The 23,395-nt window shown below is 39.1% G+C and overlaps 1 protein-coding gene across 13 annotated transcripts in view; it reads right to left on the bottom strand.

The window, feature by feature from the left end:
* PDLIM5 (PDZ and LIM domain 5) overlaps positions 1-23,395 on the bottom strand; it is a 131,813-nt gene that overhangs the window by 24,510 nt on the left and 83,908 nt on the right. For 8 of the 13 annotated variants that reach the window (XM_041424433.1, XM_041424435.1, XM_041424430.1 and 5 more), the window contains one exon: positions 3,814-3,977. In XM_041424433.1, the coding sequence (XP_041280367.1) occupies positions 3,814-3,977 (164 nt within the window). Of the gene's footprint in view, positions 1-3,813; positions 3,978-12,118; positions 12,251-13,095; positions 13,252-14,028; positions 14,116-14,984; positions 15,174-18,476; positions 18,594-19,348; positions 22,811-23,395 lie in introns of those variants that run through there. The other 5 variants (XM_041424442.1, XM_041424443.1, XM_041424434.1 and 2 more) reach the window with 4 other exon arrangements.

The raw sequence follows: 23,395 nt of genomic DNA, 5'->3' as shown, positions 1-23,395 counted from the left end.
GGAAGTCCTGACTGCTTCTGACCATCACAGATCCTGCTACACTCTCCCTGAGGACAGTTTGTCTTCTGGACTGACTCCAGCTGGTCCAGGCAATGACACCTTCTGAGATTGTCCCAGCAGCCTCAATTTGCCACGGTGCTATTTGCTTCCTTTCAAGTTGCCGTGGAATGTCACGGCACGCTGACAAGCAGCTGTCACCTCTCACCCACGAGGTGGCTGCGTGGCAGTGGTGAGTGAAAGCCATTCCTGTGCGTGCAACGTGTCCTTGCCCAGGACTAAAGTGCTTTGGGGCTCCTTGGGGTGAGCCATGCTATGGAAGTGTAGAGTTATAGTTACCAAATATAGAATAGCTCACCGCAGTGTAACCAGGATGCTCTGGGTTATTTCATTCTTTGAATTTAAAATAATCTTGTAAAAAGCTTGGTAGGTGAGTAGAGCTTCATAATGAAGCTCAACATAAATGAAGAGAGAACCATTATAAATTCTAGTCTGCACATATAACACACAGTAACAGTGTGTTTTTCTTGTTTCAACAATAGAAAAAAAAATTGAAGATTATTGAGCTTCTTACCCATGCCTTAAAAGAAAGCATGAGGCAGCCATCTCTCATTTCCACTAGCAAACTGAGGAATCCTGTAATACTAGGATTTTCTTCCAAAGAGGAATAAAACCTCTGTTACCAGCATAGTGGATAACTAGCATAGTAACATTCATGGGTACTCCATGAATGGCCCCCACAGCCAATGAGGATAATTCAGGCCCAAAGGTGCTATCACTGAGAGATCCACTCAGATCATGAGACTTCTGTAAAGAGAAACCCAATCCCTGAAGCATCTCCAGGTTCACTATCTCAGCCATTTAACTTTGAACCATCATGTTGCCAGATGATGAAATAGCTCATACCTCACAACAAAATCCCTCTGACACCTTCAGGCATCTCTGCACCATCTCAAAAAATAAAAACCAATAACAATCAACAAATCACCCCAAACCCCTACAGTGAAGCTAAGAAAAAAACCATAATACTTTTATTAAAAAAAAAAACAACAAACAAACCAACAAGGTATTCTCTGGGTGGCCTATACAAGAAAGAGATCTTTCCAACTAATAATTGAAAAGATGTTGTCTACCCAAATGACATACCTCTGTAGTCAGACAACTTAATAAAATCACTGGTAATCTTCATGCCACACCATCAATCAGCATCTTACAGCTTCCCCAGGCATAAATAAATTCCTATGACATGCCTATTTTGCTTTGGAAACAACTTGGTGTTATAAACAATATTCATTAGAAGGGTGAGTGGTATCAGAGCTACAAAACTGTGCTCCCAGTACATTTCTGCTATTAATAGCATACCACTATACATTTACATGAGATGGTATCTTCTAATTATTTCCTAAGGTAGAATTCAGCTATGAAATCAAAGGAGTTTTTTTGTCTAAAACTTTGTCAGGCTTATGGCCTATGAAGCCAAATTTTGTTTGGCCTGTGGAGCACAGGAAATTTTACTTTAAGGAAAACTTTATGCTCACAGACTGCAAAGAAACAGCAGAACTGAAGTCCAAACATTCTCTGAAACACTTATAGTCTTTCTTTTTCTTCAACATCTGACTAATTTTATCAAAACATTCAATTACTGAAACAGTTTTACCTGTCTGACTGCTGTTCCACCTACAGGGGACAAGCACAGACCATGGCAATGGGTGACTCTCTGTGTTCCTAAGATGCAAGTGTTAACTGAAGCTCCTCTGGCACCTGGGACATTGTACCTCCTCCCACCCCATTAATTCCTGGGCAGTTGCCATCCACACTGCTGCATTATCTTCCCTGTACTCTCCAGTTTTAGGGAACTCTGAGTCTTCAATGCCTCTTTCTCCTACAGCTTTTATTTCTGGCTCCCCAATATTTTTGGGGAGAGTTAACAGCTTTCCTTCTTTGGAACTTATGCAGTGCATCTCAGAACCCTTCATCAAGAAAGCACAAAGCTGACATCCTCATCACCATTTCTTCCCACCAGCTTCTCTACCAGTATGAACTTTCTAAACTTTCTTTAAGCTGTTCTGGAACATAACAATCAAAAATTCTCTGTCTGGCTTTCCCTCTCACCTGCCTACTTGGTATCGCTGATGTAAAAAAAAAAAATTTAAAAAAAATCACATTATGCAAGAGCATAGGCATAGATTTTCAGAGCACTACAGAATTAAGTGCAGTGTAAGTAATCTCTTTAAAACTCTCTCATTCCTGAACATCTTCAACAAAAAAGGTTATTTCAAACATTTGACTCCCATTTAGCAGTGAAACACCTACCAACATACTAAAAATGAGCGTGGTACTACAGAAACTCCAAACTGATGGGTAGTTTCTATGCCAGTTAAATAATTCATCACTTGGTGAGACAGAAAGTTGTATCAACTGTGAAGCACAACCAGTCACTTAAAAAATGCAGGATTATGACATGACCACAAAAGCTTGCTTTAAGCACACATACTACCAAAAACATTACTTTAAAAAGAGTTGGGGCTTCTGTTGTTTTGAGGGTTTTTTTCCTTCTAATGCTAGCTAACTCAGAGAAGTAAAACAGTGCTAGAATTAAACTGATCTAAATGTTAAGAAGTCTTTACCTTGCCTCATTAGCAGACCCACTATTTGCCAGGAAAGTACAGCAATGACAATGCATTGCCATCTTGAGGCTTCCTAGAGAACTGCACAGCCCAACCAAAATACATCCACATTCAATCAGAAGTGTCAAAGCCATTATAAAACATGCAGCATTAACACTGTATTTTTTTTCTTTATTTTCATGCCAGGGCTTCTATAGTTCCATTTTGGGACTGGATATACTTCTAAAGAGGGAAAACCCTTACACAGAATAAAACCAAACTAATAGAGCTATTTAGCATAATTGATCCTGTCAGAAAGATAATCAAGACTACTCATCTCATACTAGCAAGAAAAATCTGACGCTAAAGCTTAATTAATAATACAGATTTCCCAGATCCTTTGAAATTACTACACAAATTTAATTCAGCACTGAAGACTGATTCAGCTTAAAAAACTACCCCAAGTAACTACTGCATGTAATACTATGAAAACCTAAGTACACAGTTACACATACAAATGTATTTGTATTATCTAATAACATAGGAGTGCTCATAAAGAAAACAGAATGCTTTCCAGATACAACACATTCTGGTGTGGGTTCAAAGGTTTAGAAATCACCAAAGTTCATTCAAAGGTAGTAGCTATGTGAATCGTCCTTGTAAGAACTTTTACACAAATCTCTGTAACCCAAACCCACGTAATAATCTGGCACCCTGCTCAAATAAAACCTACAGATGTCCAATACATAAACACTCTAGTGCTTCAGCCTTTTTTATCTTTTTTTAATTAATTAGTACTTCTGAAAAGATCACTTGGAAAACACATGCATATGGATAATATCAACATAGGTCGATATTCCTACCTGAAATAGCATGGAATATGCTTGAATCTACAGTCACATGGGAAGATGAAACTGTGGGGTGTATGTACATATAACTGATTGGTATAAATGCTTTTAATAGAGGTGTGAGGCAACTGATTTTGTTTGTGAAACTAATTGCATCTTTGAGGCTACTTACAAAGGGCTGCTGGTTTACTAAAATGGCTAAATTGGTTTTTCTTCTCCTCTTTTCCCAGCAAACTGGCCTGTTCTCAAAACTCACAAACATCCATTTGAAGCCTGTTGTTTTTACGCCCAAGGCGAAGTTTGTTTTCCCGAGCCATCCAAAGGCCTTTAGGTGAACAAGGAAAAGCCTCTCTGGAGGTTACCTGCTTGGTTTGGAGGCTGCCAGCCCTTGGCAGAACCCAGGGGTGCCGCTGGCTTGCGGACTGCGGCAGGTGAGGAGTTGGCAGGAGCAGGTCTCACATCCACGTTGTCCTGGCAGGCAGGGACGCTCCTCACCGGGGCAGGCTGGGCAGCTTCCAGGGAATCGCTGTTCAGAAACGAGGGAAGAGTAAATAAATGCCTCTTGCTAGAACAGGAGAACTTGTGTGAAATGGAGCTGTGGAATGACATTCCCTCACCCCAGTGCAACAATGCAGCACCCACTAGTCTGTCATCACCAACAATGCTGTGGTAGTTACACCCTGAAGCTGCTTTCTAAGAACTGGACATTTGAGTAAGGTCTGCCAAAAGTCAATAGATTCAACTAAAGTCCTGCACAATTTTAATTTTAAGAGAGTTGTAAGTTTCTTTAGTCATTAAACAATACACATGATATTTTATATTGCCTCTTTAGAGCACTTTACAGCTGTTTTTATACTTCAAGGGTTGGCAGAACTCTTTTAGCTCTTTAAAAACACACATGATGAAAACTGAACTCAATCACAATCCACATGGAGTGCAAGTAGCCACTAATTACACTGATAGCAAGAAAATTTTTCATTTCTCACTTGTCTTTGGGAAGCTGAAAAGAAATATTTTTATTTAAAATAGTCGAAGTAGAGGAGTAATTACTAATGAAGGACATTTGCAAAACAAATGTACACCAAAACCAAGAAAATAACAACATTGTGAAATACAGCCAAATACATACATGAAATACCATTCCAAAACCATATTTTACACAATTTAGAAACCCATCAATAACACACTAGAAGTCTTGTATTCTTTCTTCTATTGAAGAAAAACAAATTTACAGCACATGTGCACCATGTGTATTTTCACCAGGGTCATTCCCAGAATTACACATTGTGCCAAGTTTGTAAAGTAAAAAACCACGAGCTATTTTTACTTTACAAGTGTTGCAGATACACAGTATTGCCTTGCCTGTATGACATGCAACAACTTGAACACACCATGAGGCCAAAACGCAGGTTCATAACCTTGATTTTTTTTGTTGTCTCTATATTTACAGGGTAAATAATTCATGTATTTAGAATCTTCTTCCAGGTGAGGGATAAAAGTTATTCACAGTTTGGAGAATAAGTCTGAATGCTCAGTTTAATGAGTAACAGCTATAGCAATTGCAGGTAACAGCAGTAACTGTGCTGAACCAGCTCTGTGGATTTGCTGTATGCAGTGTGCACAAGCCCAGAAAAGCACAAATTGAGACCTTGCATTTCATTATCTTCAAATGTTGAAAAGATCTTTAAAGACATTTGTACAGCTAAAATGGAGGCATTGAAGGTGCACATTAGATTCCTTTGAGACTCATGTTCCAAGTTTTTATTACAGGCAGATTTTGAGGCAGTGGAGATACAGGGTATAAAAGTGCTAATGCAGACTGAAAGAAAAAGGATAGGCAAGCACCCTCTGATGTGAAGTAGCAGCACTAGTTGAAAATGACAAGGTAGTTTAGGATTAGCTTCCACAATGAAAAGAAGTGCAGGTCTGCAACTTCACTGTTACAGAAACACCCTTCTGTACTGTTGAATATATTTGACATGCAACTCAAACCCATTCCAGGCCAGAGTCCCACTGCAACTTTAAGAATTAGCACTGTTGGTGCTAAAAAAAGAAAGTTTCCTCCTTCTCCATCCAAGAGGCTCATTACTGCTTGTCAAATAACTTTTCAAGTCTAGCACCTCTTCACTGTGTTAGTCTGGAATATATAAGTCATAAATAATACAAATCATCAGTCAGAAATAAAAAAATCCTGCTGACTCAGCAGCCATCTTTTACAAGCAGAGGCTACTCAACAAGCAAAAATGGATTTCAGACAAGCAAAAATGGTTCCCTCCAGGGAGAAGATGGCAAGGAAGCAGACTGAGGGAGGCCCACAAGGCTCATTGCAATGCTGATTGTAAACTCTACTGTTGCCATTTTTGTGGTCAAATTCTAAGGCTTGTCAATGACGTGGCACACCAGTTCCCGAAGCAAAAGGATGTTGGAGATATTCAGGCTTTCATTTAGAAATAAGGTGAAACCCCAATGATCCCAAACTGAAAGACAATTATAAACCCAGGTAATAAGCTACCTCTGATGTCTTTTTATCACCTCTGGAAGTTTACGTGCCAGGAGCCTCAAGCAAGAAGCTTCCTAAGGGAAAAGCCTGAAGCCATCACTCAAACAGTTACCGGCCTCAGGGCAAAACTTCTGATAGGTCTTGGACACCCCTTGCATTGCATGTCTGATTCTTCAAAGCAAAAATTGAATAAACTCAAGCCACTAGCTCAGCCTGTCAAATTTAACAGGCAGGCTGCTACTGCAGCTTGGCAAGTCTCTACTGTGCCATACTGCCCACCTACGGCATGAAATACTGCACCATTTTTCTGGAATTACAGCCTCCAATCAGTTGGCTGCGAGTGCACACGCAGTGTTCTCTGCAGAAAGACAGATCCATCTTTGTCTCACTTTCAAAGATGCACTGCACCCTCACCAGCGTCTCCCTCATGAGAGGTTCAGTCTTTTAAACTGAACTTGAAATTCATGCTGCAAAGTTAATTCGTCAACAGTTCATGTTTTCTACATGATAAACACTCAAACTCTACTTATTGTTATCCAGCTTTACAAATACAGTGATGGATCCTTCCAGAAGCGCACTTATCTTCTCCAAGTGGCTGTACAATGCCCACATTTAGTCCAACTAGCATTTTGCAACTCACTAGGATATTGTACAATGATGACCCAAGTTTCACCATCTAGAAAATACAGGATTTGAAGAAACAAAAAAATATACTGAAATTTAAGAAAATAAATATATTATGGAAGAGAGCTCCCACCTGCTTTTCAGTGTCGTCACTGGGAAGCTGAGGGACAAATGATAAACCTAATGTATTTACCAAGCTCTGTGTGAGTACTTTCTCAGACTTCCCAGCTGACACTCACAGGTCAGCTGCAGGTCAAGAACATTTTGATGTCAGAACACTAGTAATATTATTAATTACACACCTACCCTTCTGCCTCTAGCATTAACATTTTAACTCTGTTCCACAACTCTTAAGCTCCTCCTTCTCCACCTGATGAATACTTACAGCAAAAATCAAAGTTTTGCAAGATAAAAATTAATGCAAACATGAGGCTCATCCCAGCAAGCTAACATTCCTGCAAGCTGTGAATGCTCTGCTGTCAACCTTTGGGCAAGAGGTTTTAACGCTGCAAGAACCAAGGAATGATGAAACATGAGTCTGTCAGACTCAGTCTTGTGTCCTGAAAACCCATGAGAAGTTAGATTAATAAGCTATGGGAAGATTAATCGAAATAATTTTGGAAGTACGTTGCAAGGGAAGTAGATTGCAAAAACAGCCCAAGAAAAATGTCTGGCAAAGAAGCAAGCCAAAGACACCTCTCTATTTTTTACATATGCTAGCTTATACTTAACAGACACGCCTGAAATTCCACGGAGAACAGCTCCTACCACACAGTGCAGCCTTATTTTATCAAAATAAGTGTGTGTATGGAAAACAAACAAATTTCTGGGGAGCCAGTCAGAAGGCTTGAGTGGGACACACAAGGCTCAGTGCCAGTGCAAACTTTATTCAGAGCTCACAAAAGGCTCCTCAGACCTACCCTCTCTCCTGGTCAACAAAAGCACTGTGGAAATTGGGGGAAACAAAAACTAGAAAAAGCAAGTAGTAATTCCTCCTCCTGTGAGGGAGGAAGTGGGTCCAAGTCACACTTGATATAAGCACCAGTTTTTCAGAGACCAGGCTGAATGCACTTCAGAGGCATTTTAAGAAATTTGCACTGGGAAATCCTTCTGAATGTATTTAGAGGTTTTGATGCTCTTCCTTCCTCAAAAACCCCAAACCCACAAAAAAAACACCACAAAAAACCTAACAAACAAAACAAAACCAAACAGAACCCCAACAGACCAAAAACACCACAAAAAGCCAACCAACCAAACCCCAAGAAAACAAACAAACAAAACACCAGAGAAGAAAAACACATGGTCTGGAGCTATAGATGCCTAAACCTCCCTCATCCTTCCATGGCAACTCCAATACAATGCTGCCCACAATTTTTTCACACACGCTTTAGGGAAGCTAACAATGGAGATGCTGTTATTAGCTAAAGGAGGACCTACTAAATAACTGAAAAGGAATTGAGCTTGCTGTCATGTAACTTCTAAGAGCACTAAGGTGATAACAAGGGCCAAGTCAGTTGGACTTCCCCAAACAAGTTCAAGGGATTTGGCTGGACCTTCTCCTAACGTAAGCCCAAGATATTGGCTATCCATCTTTAAAAATTACCAGTTGAGCCCAGAGCTCAGTCTGGTACATCAGTATTTTACTAATAGTTCTGCAGCTATAAATGATGGTTTAAGTATCTTGTTAAACTAGCTTTTTCTGTTGTCCAGAAAAACTGTGGAAGTAGGGCACAAGTCCCTGTGGTTGAGGAAATCTGCTGACAGGACAGGTTATGTAGTATCTAAAGGACAGTCTGTAAATGCTTTCTCCAGATAGCCAGGAATTCTGTGACCTGGATCTCAAGTTTCAGTTGTTTGACATACAAATCATGTGCTATATTTTGTCTAGTATCAAAATACACAATAGCTGAAAATATACATATAGGAAACCAGATAAAGGTAGGTATGAGAATGACAACAAAACTCCATGAACAGGGCACATACAGATGGCTTTTTACAAGGGTTTTCTGGTGTAACAATAGAGAAACAGAAGCCAAGAAGCACTGAGTGCTGACCTTATCCCTACTACAAGCCCAGTGTTTATATTTCATCTTAACCTAACAGTGCTCCAGTAACTTGCTAGAAAGAAGAAAAGCAAAATAAAGTAATAGAAAGAAAGAGCAGAGAAAATCATGTGGGTGGAGGTATTTCTGTATCATATTACAGGGAGGGAGTATGTAACCCCTCTGTAAGCAGTGCTCTATCACAGAAATAACTCAAAGCACCTTTCAGAGTATGTATTCTCTCAGAGTTAACACCAGTGCTCATCTCACAAGACGAGACTATAATTTTTTTTAAAAGGAATTGAATGTAGCATAGTATCAGGAAGATAAACCAAAAGCCATGCCAAAAACAAAAGAGCTGTCAACACCCATTCTTGCTAGTGTTTCCCAAAATTTCTCAGTGTTTCTGCCTTGAGATTTAATTTTAAGGCAGAGCTCCAATTCTTGGTCATGCAAGACATTAAATACATCATTTCCTGTGCTGCATATGTGTCGTTTGTTAGAAAACACGCAAGCCCCATAAACTCAAAGCCATCCCTGCTGCCATTAGGATGAAACACTTAGCTTAGTGCAAGACTGCATAGCTGTTATACACCCCAAAAAAAGCCCATTACAGGGGAGTCTGGTGGGGAAGAAAACGTGTGGATGCTCACCACCACCTCAGGCCTGTTACTAAGTCAGAAAAAGGTCAAGTACTCTGGCAGCTACCCAATACAGAGCAGTTTTAGACAGACAGCTTTTTTGGAGCAGAGACAGTGAAGTGAGAGGGATAAAAGGGAAATATATCTGGAGGAACCTTACTGCAGAAGAGAATCAACACCCTGCTTTTGTTATAGCTATAACCTTCCTGAGTTTGTCCCCAGAGATAATGCAAAGAAGCATAAGCTACCTTGGTAAAATAGATTAATCACCTTTTCGTGAAAGTTCGGAAAGATATAAGAGCCAGAAAACTCCAAAGCAGTTTATTATTTGGCTTTCTTGGTTGAGCCAAACAGACCCAGTTCTATTTGAACTAGTCTATTGCATTCTGTTGTACACTTTTCTCCTTACTTATGAGACGTAAGACTTCAGCTCTCCTTTCTTATCAACTATTTCATTGTGGAATGAAGTGAGCTGCCATTTAAAACAGCTTTCCAGCATTACATTCGTTTACATATCACAGTATGCCACTAGATGGACTGTAATGCAAAGACATTTTAATACCTAGTTTCACACTCAATGGGTACATTTCTCTCAAATCTATTACTTTTTTTCTGACATAATTGACTAGTTTTGCTTAATCTTTGCTGAAATTCAATAACAATATGCAGTTGCTGACACTACATTTATCTTCTTTTCCTACATGTTTCTCAAGCCATACAGCAAAGGCTGTGGTCCTTTATTCAACAGGACAAGACAGCACAAAGCTTTATTTCTTTGGCTCCATCTACTAATAACCCCTCCCTCCTCACCAGTGCAGCAGCTCCAAGGATGTTAATATGGAAACCAGAAATCGTTATCCTCGTTTGTTGTATGCTGTCTTCAGAGCAACACTGGATATTCCTCAAAAAAGCCTTTTTAAGATGCTGTTTTATGCAGTGTTCTCAGACTAACTGTACTGCTGTATCACATGTATCAGATTTTGGGTCATATCCTGTTTGGGATGTCCCTAACAGCCTGAAAATCATCATCTTCCTTTAGCACCTTATGCCACAGCCTTGTGGCAGCAACCTGAATAATCAGGATAGCCTGGCTACTGCAAAGGCTTAAGAGAAAATACACTTTTCACCAAGTTTAAAGGTTACCTTTAAAACCCCCTAAAAAGCCATGGATGTTTATTTAAAGCCATTCAACCTCAATCTTGATATCTATCCAATACTGAAATAGTCTTTTGGGCAGACTTGTTATGGTCTCTGTACTCCCAGTGTACCTTCTGGCTCCCTGGCACATCTCTCTCCAGCTCTATCAGTTGGAAGAGAAAAACAGATTAAGTCCCTCCAAAACTGGACTTCAGCTGTGGAAGAATTAATTGTTTACTGTCTTTTACAACACACAGCCCCACGTACTTCTAAGGGACAGCAACTGAATGGAGACACTTTGGGAAGCCCAACACTGAATGCATCTCCAAAAATAAATCTTCAACACCAGGAGAGCTTCCCCCATACGGTGAGCAAAAAATGGACAAACAGAAAGCCAGTTACAGATTCAGGAAGGAGAAAGATTACTGCATTAATGGAAACTATCTTCACTTGCTATAAACAATGCATATTAATGAGTGAAGGAAAAAAAGAAAAGGGAAGTCAGAGAATTTGTTTTCACTCTACTAAAGTATCACCAAAAAACACTGCAGCTAAAGAATAATGTCTTGCTGATGGCATGGCCTGGGCTTCACCTGTAGTGCACAGACACATATCAAAACTCCTCAAGAAGTTCTCTTTCAATATGTACATAAAAAGGTTTTCTAGTAAGATCATTCAGTGGCAAAAATTAAATTGGTAATTTAAGTTGTATTATATCACCACAATTCTGTTAATGTTCCTTTTTTATCTTTTTCAAGTGGATATGCTACTAGTTAGAAATTTTGATACAAGTAAAGGTGGTTTGTGTTTCATAAACTACTACTTCCCCACCCTGAGGTTAGGGCTACTTTAAGCTTCTCTAGAGAGTGAGGTCACCTTGGAAGCCATGAAACGGAAGAAAAAGAACTAATACTTGTTACTCAACACAAGTTTCTATATCAAGTGGATCTAGCTCTACTTATAGTTGGGCCTTGTCTCTAGAAGGGTCTAACTCTTGTGAAAATATCAACAGGTACAAGAAAACTCACAGATTATTTCTTAGTACAATTTAATACACTCTGTCCTGTAAAATAACCAAGCAGACTCCTGCTTGTGCAGCTGAAGTCATAAAAGCTTCAGCTTTCCGCTGAAGCAAGCGTTAACATCGCTGCGGTCAGGAAAGGAGAACAAACAGTCCTGTGCACTGAACAGAATCAGCACTGGAACAAAGGGCCCGGACAGTAAATAATTTTTAAAACAGTCATTTGATGGCCTGCATGCCAGTTACTTGATTTTATACATTCAGAGTGAGCTTTAAAAAAATGACCTAACGTGATGCTTAGTTGCTCAAGGAACTGTGGCAAATAATTCACCCACACAGAAATTTCAAGCCAGGATCTCTTGTTTCTTCTCCAACTGCCTCTGTAGAGCGACACTGCCTCCCTCAGAGGCTCACGACACAACACAAGCACCACCATGCATATTAGGGGGCACTTGAAGCCAGTGAGGAAAGGAAACCACTTCTTTAGTATGGTGGACTTGCACAAACACCATCGGCAGGTCCAGGGTGCTCACATTAGTCCAGGTGTGCAAAGAGAAAAAACCAGCAGGGTTTGGAGCTGGTGACCTCAATGTCAAAGACCAGGGCTAGCACAAGTAGGCAGACAACAGAAAAGTGCTTTGAAGGAGCAGCCAGCTCCCTGCGAGTCCTAAGTGCCAACTACACACCACACCTGGACAATACCTCTTGCTCTTTGGCAACTCCAGAGCACTTGTGGATTTCCTGGAGGGCGCGCTGGCCGGCAGAGGAGGCTTTGCGACAGGCGTGATGAGCAGGGCATCCAGCAGCGAGCGGTACGCACTAGGCTCGTAGAGTCTAACAAGTGTGTAAAAAGACCCCACAAACAAATGAGGCGACCACACAAGGTTCAGGATGGCTGGGACCACAGACAACCCAAAATCCCTTATGAAAAGCCTATCTGAAGAAACTGAACCCAGGGAAACTGATGCAGGAATTATGTCTAAACAGGCAGCCCACAAAGTGGAGGTTGCACAATTGAGGGGAGGCACAAGACAACCCACTAAGGTGCAAGAAGCATATTTTTCATATGTTTTTACCATTAATAAAGTAAAATAAATGAGAACATTTTTTTCACCTTTTTTAGTTTTCTGATTTTGTGTATGCTTTCTAATGTACATAATTTATTAGCACCCTAGAACATCTATGCAATTTAGAAATACAAAAATATGCCTATTGCCTATTATAAAAATAGACCCATTGCCTATTAAAAAGTATTTTACTGATATGAATGGATGATTGATAAATTTGTCAAAATGTTTGCTTTAAGCAAGCCTTTATAAAAAGCAATGCAGTAAAGATTTAGATGGAACTGAGCAAGCTATTGTTTTCAAGCATCAAAAAGTTCCTCAAAGTTGCAGATTATTCTTTGTCACTCACGTAACACAAAGGTTATTTACAGTTAATTTACTAACTGAACTGTAGAACAGGTATCATGAGGAACAGAATGGTAGAATTACCAAGGTTCAGAGCAGCTAAGCTATATATAGGGCATGGGAGCTGTGGACATATTCTAATGACTTGCCCAGTATTGTGACAGAGCCGACTGATTTCACAACCCTGCCAGGGACCAATTATTCTTGTGTGAACTGGAACCTCTTTAAACCAATGTATAAAACATTCCTTTTGAAGTTGATGTCTACCTGGCCCGGACAGCAATAGCAGCAGACACTGCAGCAGCAGCCATGCTCTTAATTTTTGATCTCTGCTCGAAAGGAGAAAGAGCTGGAGGAGGAGAGGGTCCAAGGATCGGCAGATTTCCCGAAGGATCTTCCAGCATTACTTTTGCAGCACAGAAGCTTTGAGCCAATGCAGGAGAAAACAGAGAAAGCAGGAAAGATTGACAGAGATACAGTACAACACCAGACCACATTAACCACCGGAGAGTTATGGAAGTTTCTAGCTCACAGAGACATCACCAATGTGTGAGCAACTTGAATACTAATACAGAGAACAGCAATTTTGATTTCACCCACAAATAAAACTACTCCCTCGTCAAATGAGCATTTAGCATCTGTCAGCCTTTAAATTCCTCATCATAGACTCTGCCTTGCATGCCTGGGTCATTCCCACTGAACCAGGGCCCAGAACTCTCCACATGGGGGTCCCTCCACAAGTCTCCATGGTGTGGACAGAATTAGTCATGAAGATGATTTACTTTGACCTCTTTTGCATAATAAACAGTAAACATAGAAAACTGGAATATTTAGTGATACAACTTCTGCAAGTCCACCCTTACCAAATTCGGCGTGTAACCCTCTTTTCATTTTCACTACTTATTTTAAGGGTGGAAATGGATTTGCACAGAAAAAAAAAAAAAAAAAAAAGTGGAAAAACCCAGACTGGCTCCGAAATAACTCAAACAACTTCCAACCTCTAACTTGGGTTCTTATATTAAAATTTCTAGATTATCCACTGAATTGCTGTGTATTTTTTTAAATAATTACAAAGATGAACAGAACACTCTAAATACCCACAGAACTATATACCATTTCCCAGATTTAAATGCAAAACCAGTGCCTGAATACCTTGCTTACACCTAGCAGCCTGCTGTAGATATACCTTAAAATATTTACCTTGTATAACTTACAGATGATTTAGACTGAAAGCTTGAGATTTTATTGAAAGAATTTGTTTCACAAGTAGGCAGAGATGCTTCATGCCTGCCCAAAAGCAGCAAGAGAAAACAAGTCATTAATCAAACACTTATTACATCTCTGGCAATACTAACTAAAGCTCAGGAGTTAATTTAATTTTTTTTTCCTTAAGCTATCCTTACCCATAAACAAACAAACAAAAAAACCAAAACAGGTATCCTTTTTTTTTCAGGTATCCTGTAGTGTTAATTACTACACTTTCTCTCTCTATTGGTAAAGACCTATATTCTGGATGTCCCATCACTAGACAAGTTAAAGCTTGTATTCTCCTCCAAAAACTTTGGGATACAGGACAATTTAAAAACACACATTTTGTAGCAAGGGTGACTATATTCTCTTCATGTTACCAACTTCTGCCAACAAAACTCAGCTGAATCTCCTACCGATGACTGCTTTCCTCCTCCATCAAAAGGCCACTTTAATTTTTAATTTTTTTTAAAACTTTTGCCTAACAGCTATAATTACTAGTTACTATATACATTGCCACAGCACTATGAGGGTAAGGAAACCTTTAAGCTGCTCCATCCGGACAGCACTGTCATCAAAAAAGAATCAGGTGAAACTGTATGGCTTTAAACCTAAAGAGAGATTTAGATTAGGTATTAGGAAGGAATTCTTTACTATGAGAATGGTGAGGCACTGGAAAACGTTGCTCAGAAAAGCTGTGGACGCCCTGGAACCCTGGAAATGTTCACCTCCAGGTTGGATGGGGCCCCGAGCAATCTGGTCTAGTGGGAGGTGTTCCTGGCCCTGGCAGGAGCATTTGAATTAAATGATCCTTAAGGTTCCTTGCAAATCAAACCACTCTGTGATTCAATGTGTGCAAAATTACAGTTTCTGACTGCACCTTTCTAGCACAGCTGGCTCGGATGTACCTGGCAAGGGCAGGAGGCAGCCCGAGGGCTGTTCCCACATGCAGGGCTGGAGAAGGCAGCCCCCCAGCTGGGTCAGCAGGCAGGGGGAACTCAGTGGTCTGTGTGGCCACAGCACACATCCTGGGAACAGGAGGGGCTTCATCCGCCGGCAAACAGGTTGCTGCATCTGGAGCAGGCACGGTTATCTTCCTAGTTGATGTTAATTTCATGAGTAATTATAATGAGACAATATACAGAGAAGAAATTTCTCATTTGATTAAAAATACAAAATAGCAATGGCCAAGTCTTTCTAGCTGGTATTCTTGCATCTTTTGTAAGAAGAATAAGTGAGTAGCAGATGAGGGCTGTTTTACCTCCTTCTGTAGGAACCAAATACTCATGCCCTGGGAATCAGACCATGCTGAAAACAATTTTTGGAGGCATTTTTACAGCTAAAGCTTGATCACTTGTTTAACCACAAAACCAAACTATTTGGGTAGTTACTTAAAAGATAATAAACTTGAACAAGAGCACAATCAGTATACAAGAAACTACCTAGTGTCAGGACATGACACTTCAGACACTGAGGCTACTTGGCTGCTGGCATTTAAAACCTGAATGATTGAAGGGAAGATGAGGTCTACACTTGCCTAAGACTTCCAAAAGGTTCTCAAACAAAAGTTCCACATAATAAAAGAAAGCAGAAAGACAAGTAGCATTCACCACAAGAGAGCAATATCTCTCCCCTGTATTTTACTTCCTCTTGCTTGTCATCAAACTGAAATAACCATAAAAACTGACAGTTTTAGTACAGTCAGCCTGGACTACAACTTCTGCAGACAATGTTCCTGGCTGTCCACTTATGAGAAAGTACACAACAAATATCAGGACCAATAGCTATTATTACTTATTACTAAGTCTTTGTGTTTATATCAGGAACAATTGCATTAAAAGAAAACATAAAAGTTGGTCTGCATGACTGTAAAAGGCATGTCTATAAAATACAATCTAAAGACCTGCTGGCATCACATCTGTTCTATATTAGTTATACACCTTCGCTGGAAGTGCCAGATTCTGTGGTTTACATGGTCTAATGCTGCCAGGATTACTTCTTGAGATGACTTTTTGCAACTTTCTGGAAAGGCTGTCATTGCTCTTAAATATTTTACTGTTAAATTTACAGGAGGACATTGCATATCTGAAATAGAGTAATAATACACTATAACTTACAATAGTTGGTTATACAGACATACAACTATTTAAGGCTTTCAATAAAGAACTAAAACTACAATAAAAAACCATTATGAAGTCTACCTTATAAGCAGCTCACTTAACTTTAATCTAGAAATCAAATCCAGATCCTCCATACATTTCACAGCAAGCTTTCTCCTTCTTGGTGTGTATGTAGCGGCTACAATTTACAGAGCTTCAGCCAAGAAAAGATGGAGCCCATTCGGAAAATAAGGACCAGATCAGTCCTTGACAATAATTTCAAGGCTTCAGTAGCAAGAGCAAGTCTACTCACCCTTGGATGACCCAATTTTGCTTTACTAAAAGCCTGACATGGCACTCATCAATTGCTCCAAGCAGCTTTCCAATAGCTGCCATTTTACAAAAAGAGATTTGAATACCAGATTTTCTGTATTTCCCACTCAAAAGAGCATTACAAAAGCAGCAGCATCTGCTCAGTAACAAAATATAAATATCAACTGTAACTGCTACCCTGATGACCTCTCAGTTCAGGGGAGAATCCAGACTGCACCAGATAATTTGTTCTCCTTCCCACACCCAATGCTAAATCTTCGCTCTACAGCTCTGCATAAACTGCTACAATTCCTGCCCTTCTTGAGCAGAAAATTCTTACCAACTACTTCTGTATTTGTACAAATACTTTGGCTCTCATCCTGAACCACCATGAACATAGCTGCATTTCAGATTTTACATTTTAAAGCTGCTCTCTTGCTAGGTTAATGTTGCCAAATAACAAAATTCAGAGCCATAGGTCTTGAGTGAGATTAGGTTTAAATTTCCTTTGCCTGGACTCAGATGCAGAGCTAGGATTTAAAGAAGACTCTTTGGTACTGCGAACACAGCAGCTGCAGTGGTATCTGTAAGGCATCTACAGCTCAGCAGAATCATAAAATGGTCTGGATTGGAAGGGACCTTAAAGGTCAGCTACTCCCAACCCTCCTGCTGTGGGCAGGGACCGCTTTCACTAGACTTTGCTCAGAGCTCCATCCAACCTGGCCTTGAACACATCCATGGATGGGGCAAGTAGGTGTAAGCGTACTGAAGTCTCACTGATAAACATGAAAATCGATTATGGAAGTAGTACTTTTATCACTGCCTTTTTCATCACATGTTTTCTGCTTTAAAATAAACTCACCAGAAGTATTGTCATACATCTTCTGTGTGTATTTTTAATCTTTGTTAATCTAAGATAATTTGCTGCTGAAAACATCACAGCCAAGTCTTCTTTACTGTATTGGGTCAAACCAAATGTTACCAAGAAAGTACCCACCAGCTCCATCCCATCCTGCCTAAGCTCATGCCAGCTCATGAACATACCTGCTTTTCCCAAACAACAAAAATGTCCTCAAAAGACACCAAAATAGACTTCTAGATTGATGCCAGATTTCCTCTTCTCTTAGCCAGTTGAGAACACTGCTTTAACAGTTTATAACTGTTCAATTCCAAATCTTAGTATTAGAGTTTTCCAACTGCAGAAAGCCCACACAGGTGTATGTAACAGTGTATTCTTGTATGCTTTATTCCATCATGAATGTCTGTCTAGGGACTGGCAGGACCAGGCACTGTTCATTTAATTCTCATTTTTGTAGGAACAGCTTTGTTCATGTTATGACTTTGTGCCTGTGCATACTACCTAGAACTCAAAAACTCCTCCACAATGTAAGATAAACAATGAGAAAATGTTACTGACCTTCAGCAACAATCAATCACCCTCCAAAGTACTGTTGGCTCTCTTCTACCTAAAATTACTGTTGCTGTCTAGTACTCATAGATGACCTCCAAAACACCAGCAATTTGCCAAGGTAAGTGTCAGTAAAACTATCCAGGGCCAGGGACAGGAAATCTGCAAGATAATCCCCTAATTTTCTCTGATTGCACCACAGCACATCACTGTGTTACAAATAGATAACCCACATTTTAGAAAATTACTTTTATATTTCTAAATCCATATTCACTTTTGACTTTTTGAGACCACTGAAAAGTTACTCCAAGTTTAGGTGGTCACCCACTGACAGCATACACACACTAAATATTGTCCCTTGTTTTAATTAGTATCCACAAGATTGTTCATTAATTTCCTCATTTTTATCTAATTTTTCTCCTTCCCCCTCCTACCATTTCCAGGAAAATCCATAGTCATAGCAGCTTAATGAAGTTTATTTTAAGCGAATGACAAACAACCCTCTCTCCTCCAAGACAGACAAACCCAGGCCAGGAGAGGCTAGATTGCTAACTGAATCAAAACCCCTGTGAATGATTTACCTCGCAGGAGCTGGTGCAGCAATATGTTCAGAAAGTCTGGGAGAGGGAACACTGCCAGGGCAGGAATCTGCTATCGGCAAAACAGCAGCTGCAGGTTCTGGTCTAGCATTGTTTTCACTCCATTCACAGTAAAAAAAAACCCAAGTGAAGACACACAGAGAAAGAGATTTTTAATCTACATTAAAATAGTATGGAGAACAGGAAACACTGTGCAGGAAAGTGTTAGTAAACTGAGAAAAAAAAAGAACCCAAACCCCAAAAAACCTCCAAAAAGACCATGAAATTTATAGAAAAATACAATTAAGAGCTTAAAATGATTCAAAACACACTTAAGTATCACACTTCCAGTGAAGGCTGAGAGTGTCCTGCTGCTTTAACACTCTGAAAGCCAAGTAGTCTTGGACATTTACAAAGATGGAACACATTAATTTGGGATTATATTATGTGATGGAAAACAACTTTAAAAAATACTGAAAGTGACACAAGTGCTAGTGGGATTCACACCAAAGTTTTACACGTTTCTTGCTACAATTTTTTGGTGTGGTTAGTTTTGTGAACATTACACTATATATTTCTCAATATTTTTCATATCCTTTCCATGATTCATTTGTAATAGGAAAAAAAATCTAGAAAATGTTGTCTTAAAGTGCTCTACTTGAAGAAAAGCACCTGCTAGACTGTAATACACAAAAAAGAGTAAACTTCAAGGTAGAGAGCAATCACAGCAGTAGGTTTTGAGCAGACTAAATTAGCCACATGGGCTGTGTGGTTTTTTTTTTATGTTAGTATGCAGAATTAAGCATCTTATTAAAGCAGGGAACCTTAAGTGCTGAAAATTATTGAACAGATTTAAGAATGACCAGGGAGCAGACCTCAAAGGTGGTAAAGGTGTGGATGGAAATTCTGGTGCAGGTGGCATCTCCAAAGTCGGGGTAGCTATGGATTTTTTATTCAAATTAATACAGGTATCCTGGGTTTCTGCTCCATCAGGTAGATCTGCAGGTATGCTTTACATATATTTATGACAAGGGGGAGAGAAAAGTAAATACATGATTTTATGACAGATTGTTTCAAGACTGACCGAGAGTAGGACAAATATTTTCCAGTCACCGTGGATCAACTGAACTACAAATCTGGAAAATCTTCACTCAGGACAATGAATTGACTCTACAATTTAAGGATAAAGCCAAATCCAGAGCTGATTGCTGAAAAGGAGATGGCTGAAAGTGAACATTTAAAATGAACAGGAAATAGGGTACTGCAGAAATAGAAATAATCTAAACCACATAAACTTTATACAAAGACTATACACTGCCTAAGTTTTAAGTAACTGGTTTAAAAGCTTCAATCTACACATTTCAGTGAGGGCTTCCTATATCCTGTCTTTCCAGCTGCTGAAGAGAAAAATCTATTTTATCCAAACAGAAATCCCTAGTGGGTTACAGTTTAAAAATAAACAATAGTAAAAACCACACAGAACATCTGTCTTGGACAATGCCTGCCTGAAAAGCTGAATATTATTAAATTGGGATATTTTACTGAAGATTGATGATGAGAGAGAATTTTCTATTTCATTGCCACATTGAGAATTCAAGGGTATCTCTAAAATTTAAGCTTATTTGTTTATATAAAACAACGTTCAAAATGTTTTCAAAGATCAGATGTATGCTGGGAATCAGACATGAGATAGGGCATGTTTGTCAGATACAAATGAAAAAGTGGTCCATTTTTGGGAACAGTAACAAAACGTCCAAAATTGAATGCCAGTAAGATCTGTGCAATGGGGATATTAGGTGAAGAGATGACATCTTTCAAGTAGTAAATGAAATTAATTTCATGCATTCATAAACCACTTCTGGAACTAGTGGTGTTTTTACAATGAATTTATAGAAAACTAACAATTTGGCTCTCTATCTCAAACTACTTTAACATCCTTGAAAGATAAACTCTATGACTATGTTTAGTTTTACTCAAAACAGAGGCTTCTATTATTTTGATTAGTTAGAGAGTGTTTATTCTTCTTTTTCTCACTACAACTACTCACCCTTCAAAAGGATAAGAGCTGTTAAGATAGATAAACATAATGGTAAGTTTAATAACAACATGAGAATATTCTCATTACCTAGGGACATCTCCAGAACATAAAAATACCTGAAGGTCAAACCATTTCTCCCTTAAAAAGAAACCTTTACAGAGAATCTAAGAGATAACCTTTCCAATCTTTCACAGTTGTCATTGCATTGATGGTCTCTGAAATGCTCACATTTCGTTCTGTTCATAAAGAAATTATATAAACCCAGCAGAACAATTTAAATACACTACTTCACATTCCCACTTTAATGTGCAGTACTCTATCAAATTATTATATTGTGGTGTATGCGCACTCAGTAACACACTTGGGTTTAGTAACACAGTACTCACTGCCAAGTTATGTGATGGAGGGGCATGGAAATTAAACTGATTGGCACTTCTCATCCAAACACTCTTCTGTGAAATTATTGAAGTGAATGTTTTTCCCTACTGTCTCTAAGGAGTTAACCCAAAAAGTGTGCAAGAGGTGATATCCCTTGGGCTACCATTACCAAGGCAAATCTGTGCAGAGTTAGGCATCCACATTGGTGACTGTTAGTGTTAGATAACTTATCTATTACCTGAAGTCTCCATTTTCTGTTTGTCTTTTCCTAAAGATAAAATGACAAATACCATAAGCTACTGCTGTACTGCATAGCAGCATAAATCATCTGAAAAGGAAAGTAAAACTTAAAATGACTCCAAAGGTCCTCTCAAATTCCAACATCGTGCAAGGAAAGGAAAACAAAACAACCCCGCCAAGTCTTCTGCAGAAGCATCTGTTCACAGGACTAATTCCATCAGAGGAGTGTGTAGGTCAGCTGCAGAAACCCAAACCAATTGCAAAGGCTCTCACTGAGCAGTTGTGAGAAACTGGGCTTTTACATGTGCTTCACAATCACCTTTGTTTGAGGTCTCAAATGTTATCTGGTCCAACAAGCGCTGCAAAAGCCGAAAGCGAGCTTTACTTCGTATCATTTTTACTCCCCTAAGGGTCAATCATTTTATTGAATCCTGCAAATCTCGTGTGAATTTCAACAACACAAACACGTACCCCATTTTTAAAATGATCAGAAAGTAAAATACTGGGATAGTTTTAAACAATTCAGACTGTTTCTACTATGCAGCTGGGATTTAACTGTTTTTCTTCCTATAAGCTGCGAAGGTGCAATGAAATGTCAGCCCCATGCATGAGAAGAATATTCAAGGAGTCCGAGAGACTCAAAAGAAAAACAGACAGAGCTAAGATAAAAGCAACTTTTATTAAAATACTCTCCAAACTTCAAAATGCATAAATTAATGGATGTGTAGCTACTATAATACATTATTTTACAGAAGAACCACAGGGTTGTGAAGCTTTCATAAACACAAGAAAGCCTATAAGCTTCACTCTGTAAATAAATAAATACTACTGTCTAACCTTGCCCCTGCTAGAAGATGTGTTGAAGCTCTTACACAGCAACATTCTGCTCAATTACTGTTTTTTAAGTTTTCCAAAACATGAACATATTACTAATCTAAGCAGCAGAGTCTTTATATTGAGCTTTCACTTAAATTCAAAACATCGGAACATAATTTTTAAAATTTTTCTTTTCTTTGCTTAAAGCAGTCTGTCTTCTTGCTGTACTTTGTAAAACATTTACAACCACTCTAAAACTGACCTGCTGAAAATCTAGTGAAATCCAAGATAGTTTTCCTGGTAGGTATGATAATTTGAAATAAGTGCATACAATCCCCTCTTCATCTTCTTCCTCCAGCCCCAGAATCAAAGTAACACAATTTCTTAGTATTTGTTCATAATTTCCTGCTTTCTAATAGCCTACAGTAACTCAAACTCAGCAATGCAAATGACTTCTTTCAGGCAGAAAAAAGAACTGAAACAGCCATCTCCTCCCCCACACTGGGAGAGTCAGCCACCCAAGTTGCTAGGTTTTAAATATGTACTTTTTGTCAACTAATGATTAGCACAAAAACATTTCATCCCATTTTTACACATCAGTAGGAAAGTGTTAGAAAAGTATAGAAAAGGCTAGAATTTCTCTCGCAGAAAAGCTACTGAAATACATTTTACTTTTTATTTTTTTCCTTTTTTTTTTTTTTTTTTGCAAAGCAGATGGAAAAGAAGAAAGGAAGGAAGTGTTTGTATTTTGCTTTTGCAACTTGGGTAAAATCACTGGACATTAAGAACACGTGCTGAGACTTCATGGTGCCAGTCACGTAATTTTGTATATTTGGGGCTAAGGACGTGGATGGGAACCTTTTCCCTGTGGAAAGAAGTGATAGAAGAAAAATAAGAAAGAAAGAAAGAAATATGGTCTTAAGCAGTTTCACAAGTGAGCATGCAAACTCCATGCACTATTTCTATGGCATTGTCTTCCTCTCTGTCAAAAAGCTGGATCCAGTGTTAGTCAGTAAAGAAAGCTCAAGAACTGACTTCAAGAACCATTAGATTTAGCCACAGGTTGGTGCTCCTTTTGAACACTGCTTATCCCAAAGGAAGGAGACAGCTGATCCTCACTTGCAGCCAGAACAGCAATACCTACCACCTATGTCTTGCAATCAGATCCACACTCACAAATCAAAAATGCTTGATGAGACTTGCAAAAGGAAAACACAAGCTGACCTCGTACAGGCAAACAAACTGGTTCAAGTTTACAGAAAATCTCTACACAAACTCCGGCACAAACACTGCACTAACAACTTTTAAAAGCATTTGTCTATGGAGAAAAATATCTGGATTTTGACATGCTGAAGTAAAAGGCAAAAAGGGAAGGAACATTAAAAAAACACCCAGATGTCACACAAGTGCACAAAACACTACAAGTTAAGACTTAAAACATGCAATGCAT

The sequence above is a fragment of the Onychostruthus taczanowskii genome, unplaced genomic scaffold (assembly GCF_017590055.1).
Source record: "Onychostruthus taczanowskii isolate IOZ18803 unplaced genomic scaffold, ASM1759005v1 scaffold82, whole genome shotgun sequence".
Taxonomy (NCBI): domain Eukaryota; kingdom Metazoa; phylum Chordata; class Aves; order Passeriformes; family Passeridae; genus Onychostruthus; species Onychostruthus taczanowskii.
Note: the sequence above shows the minus strand (reverse complement) of the source record. Positions and strands in the feature narration are given on the sequence as shown.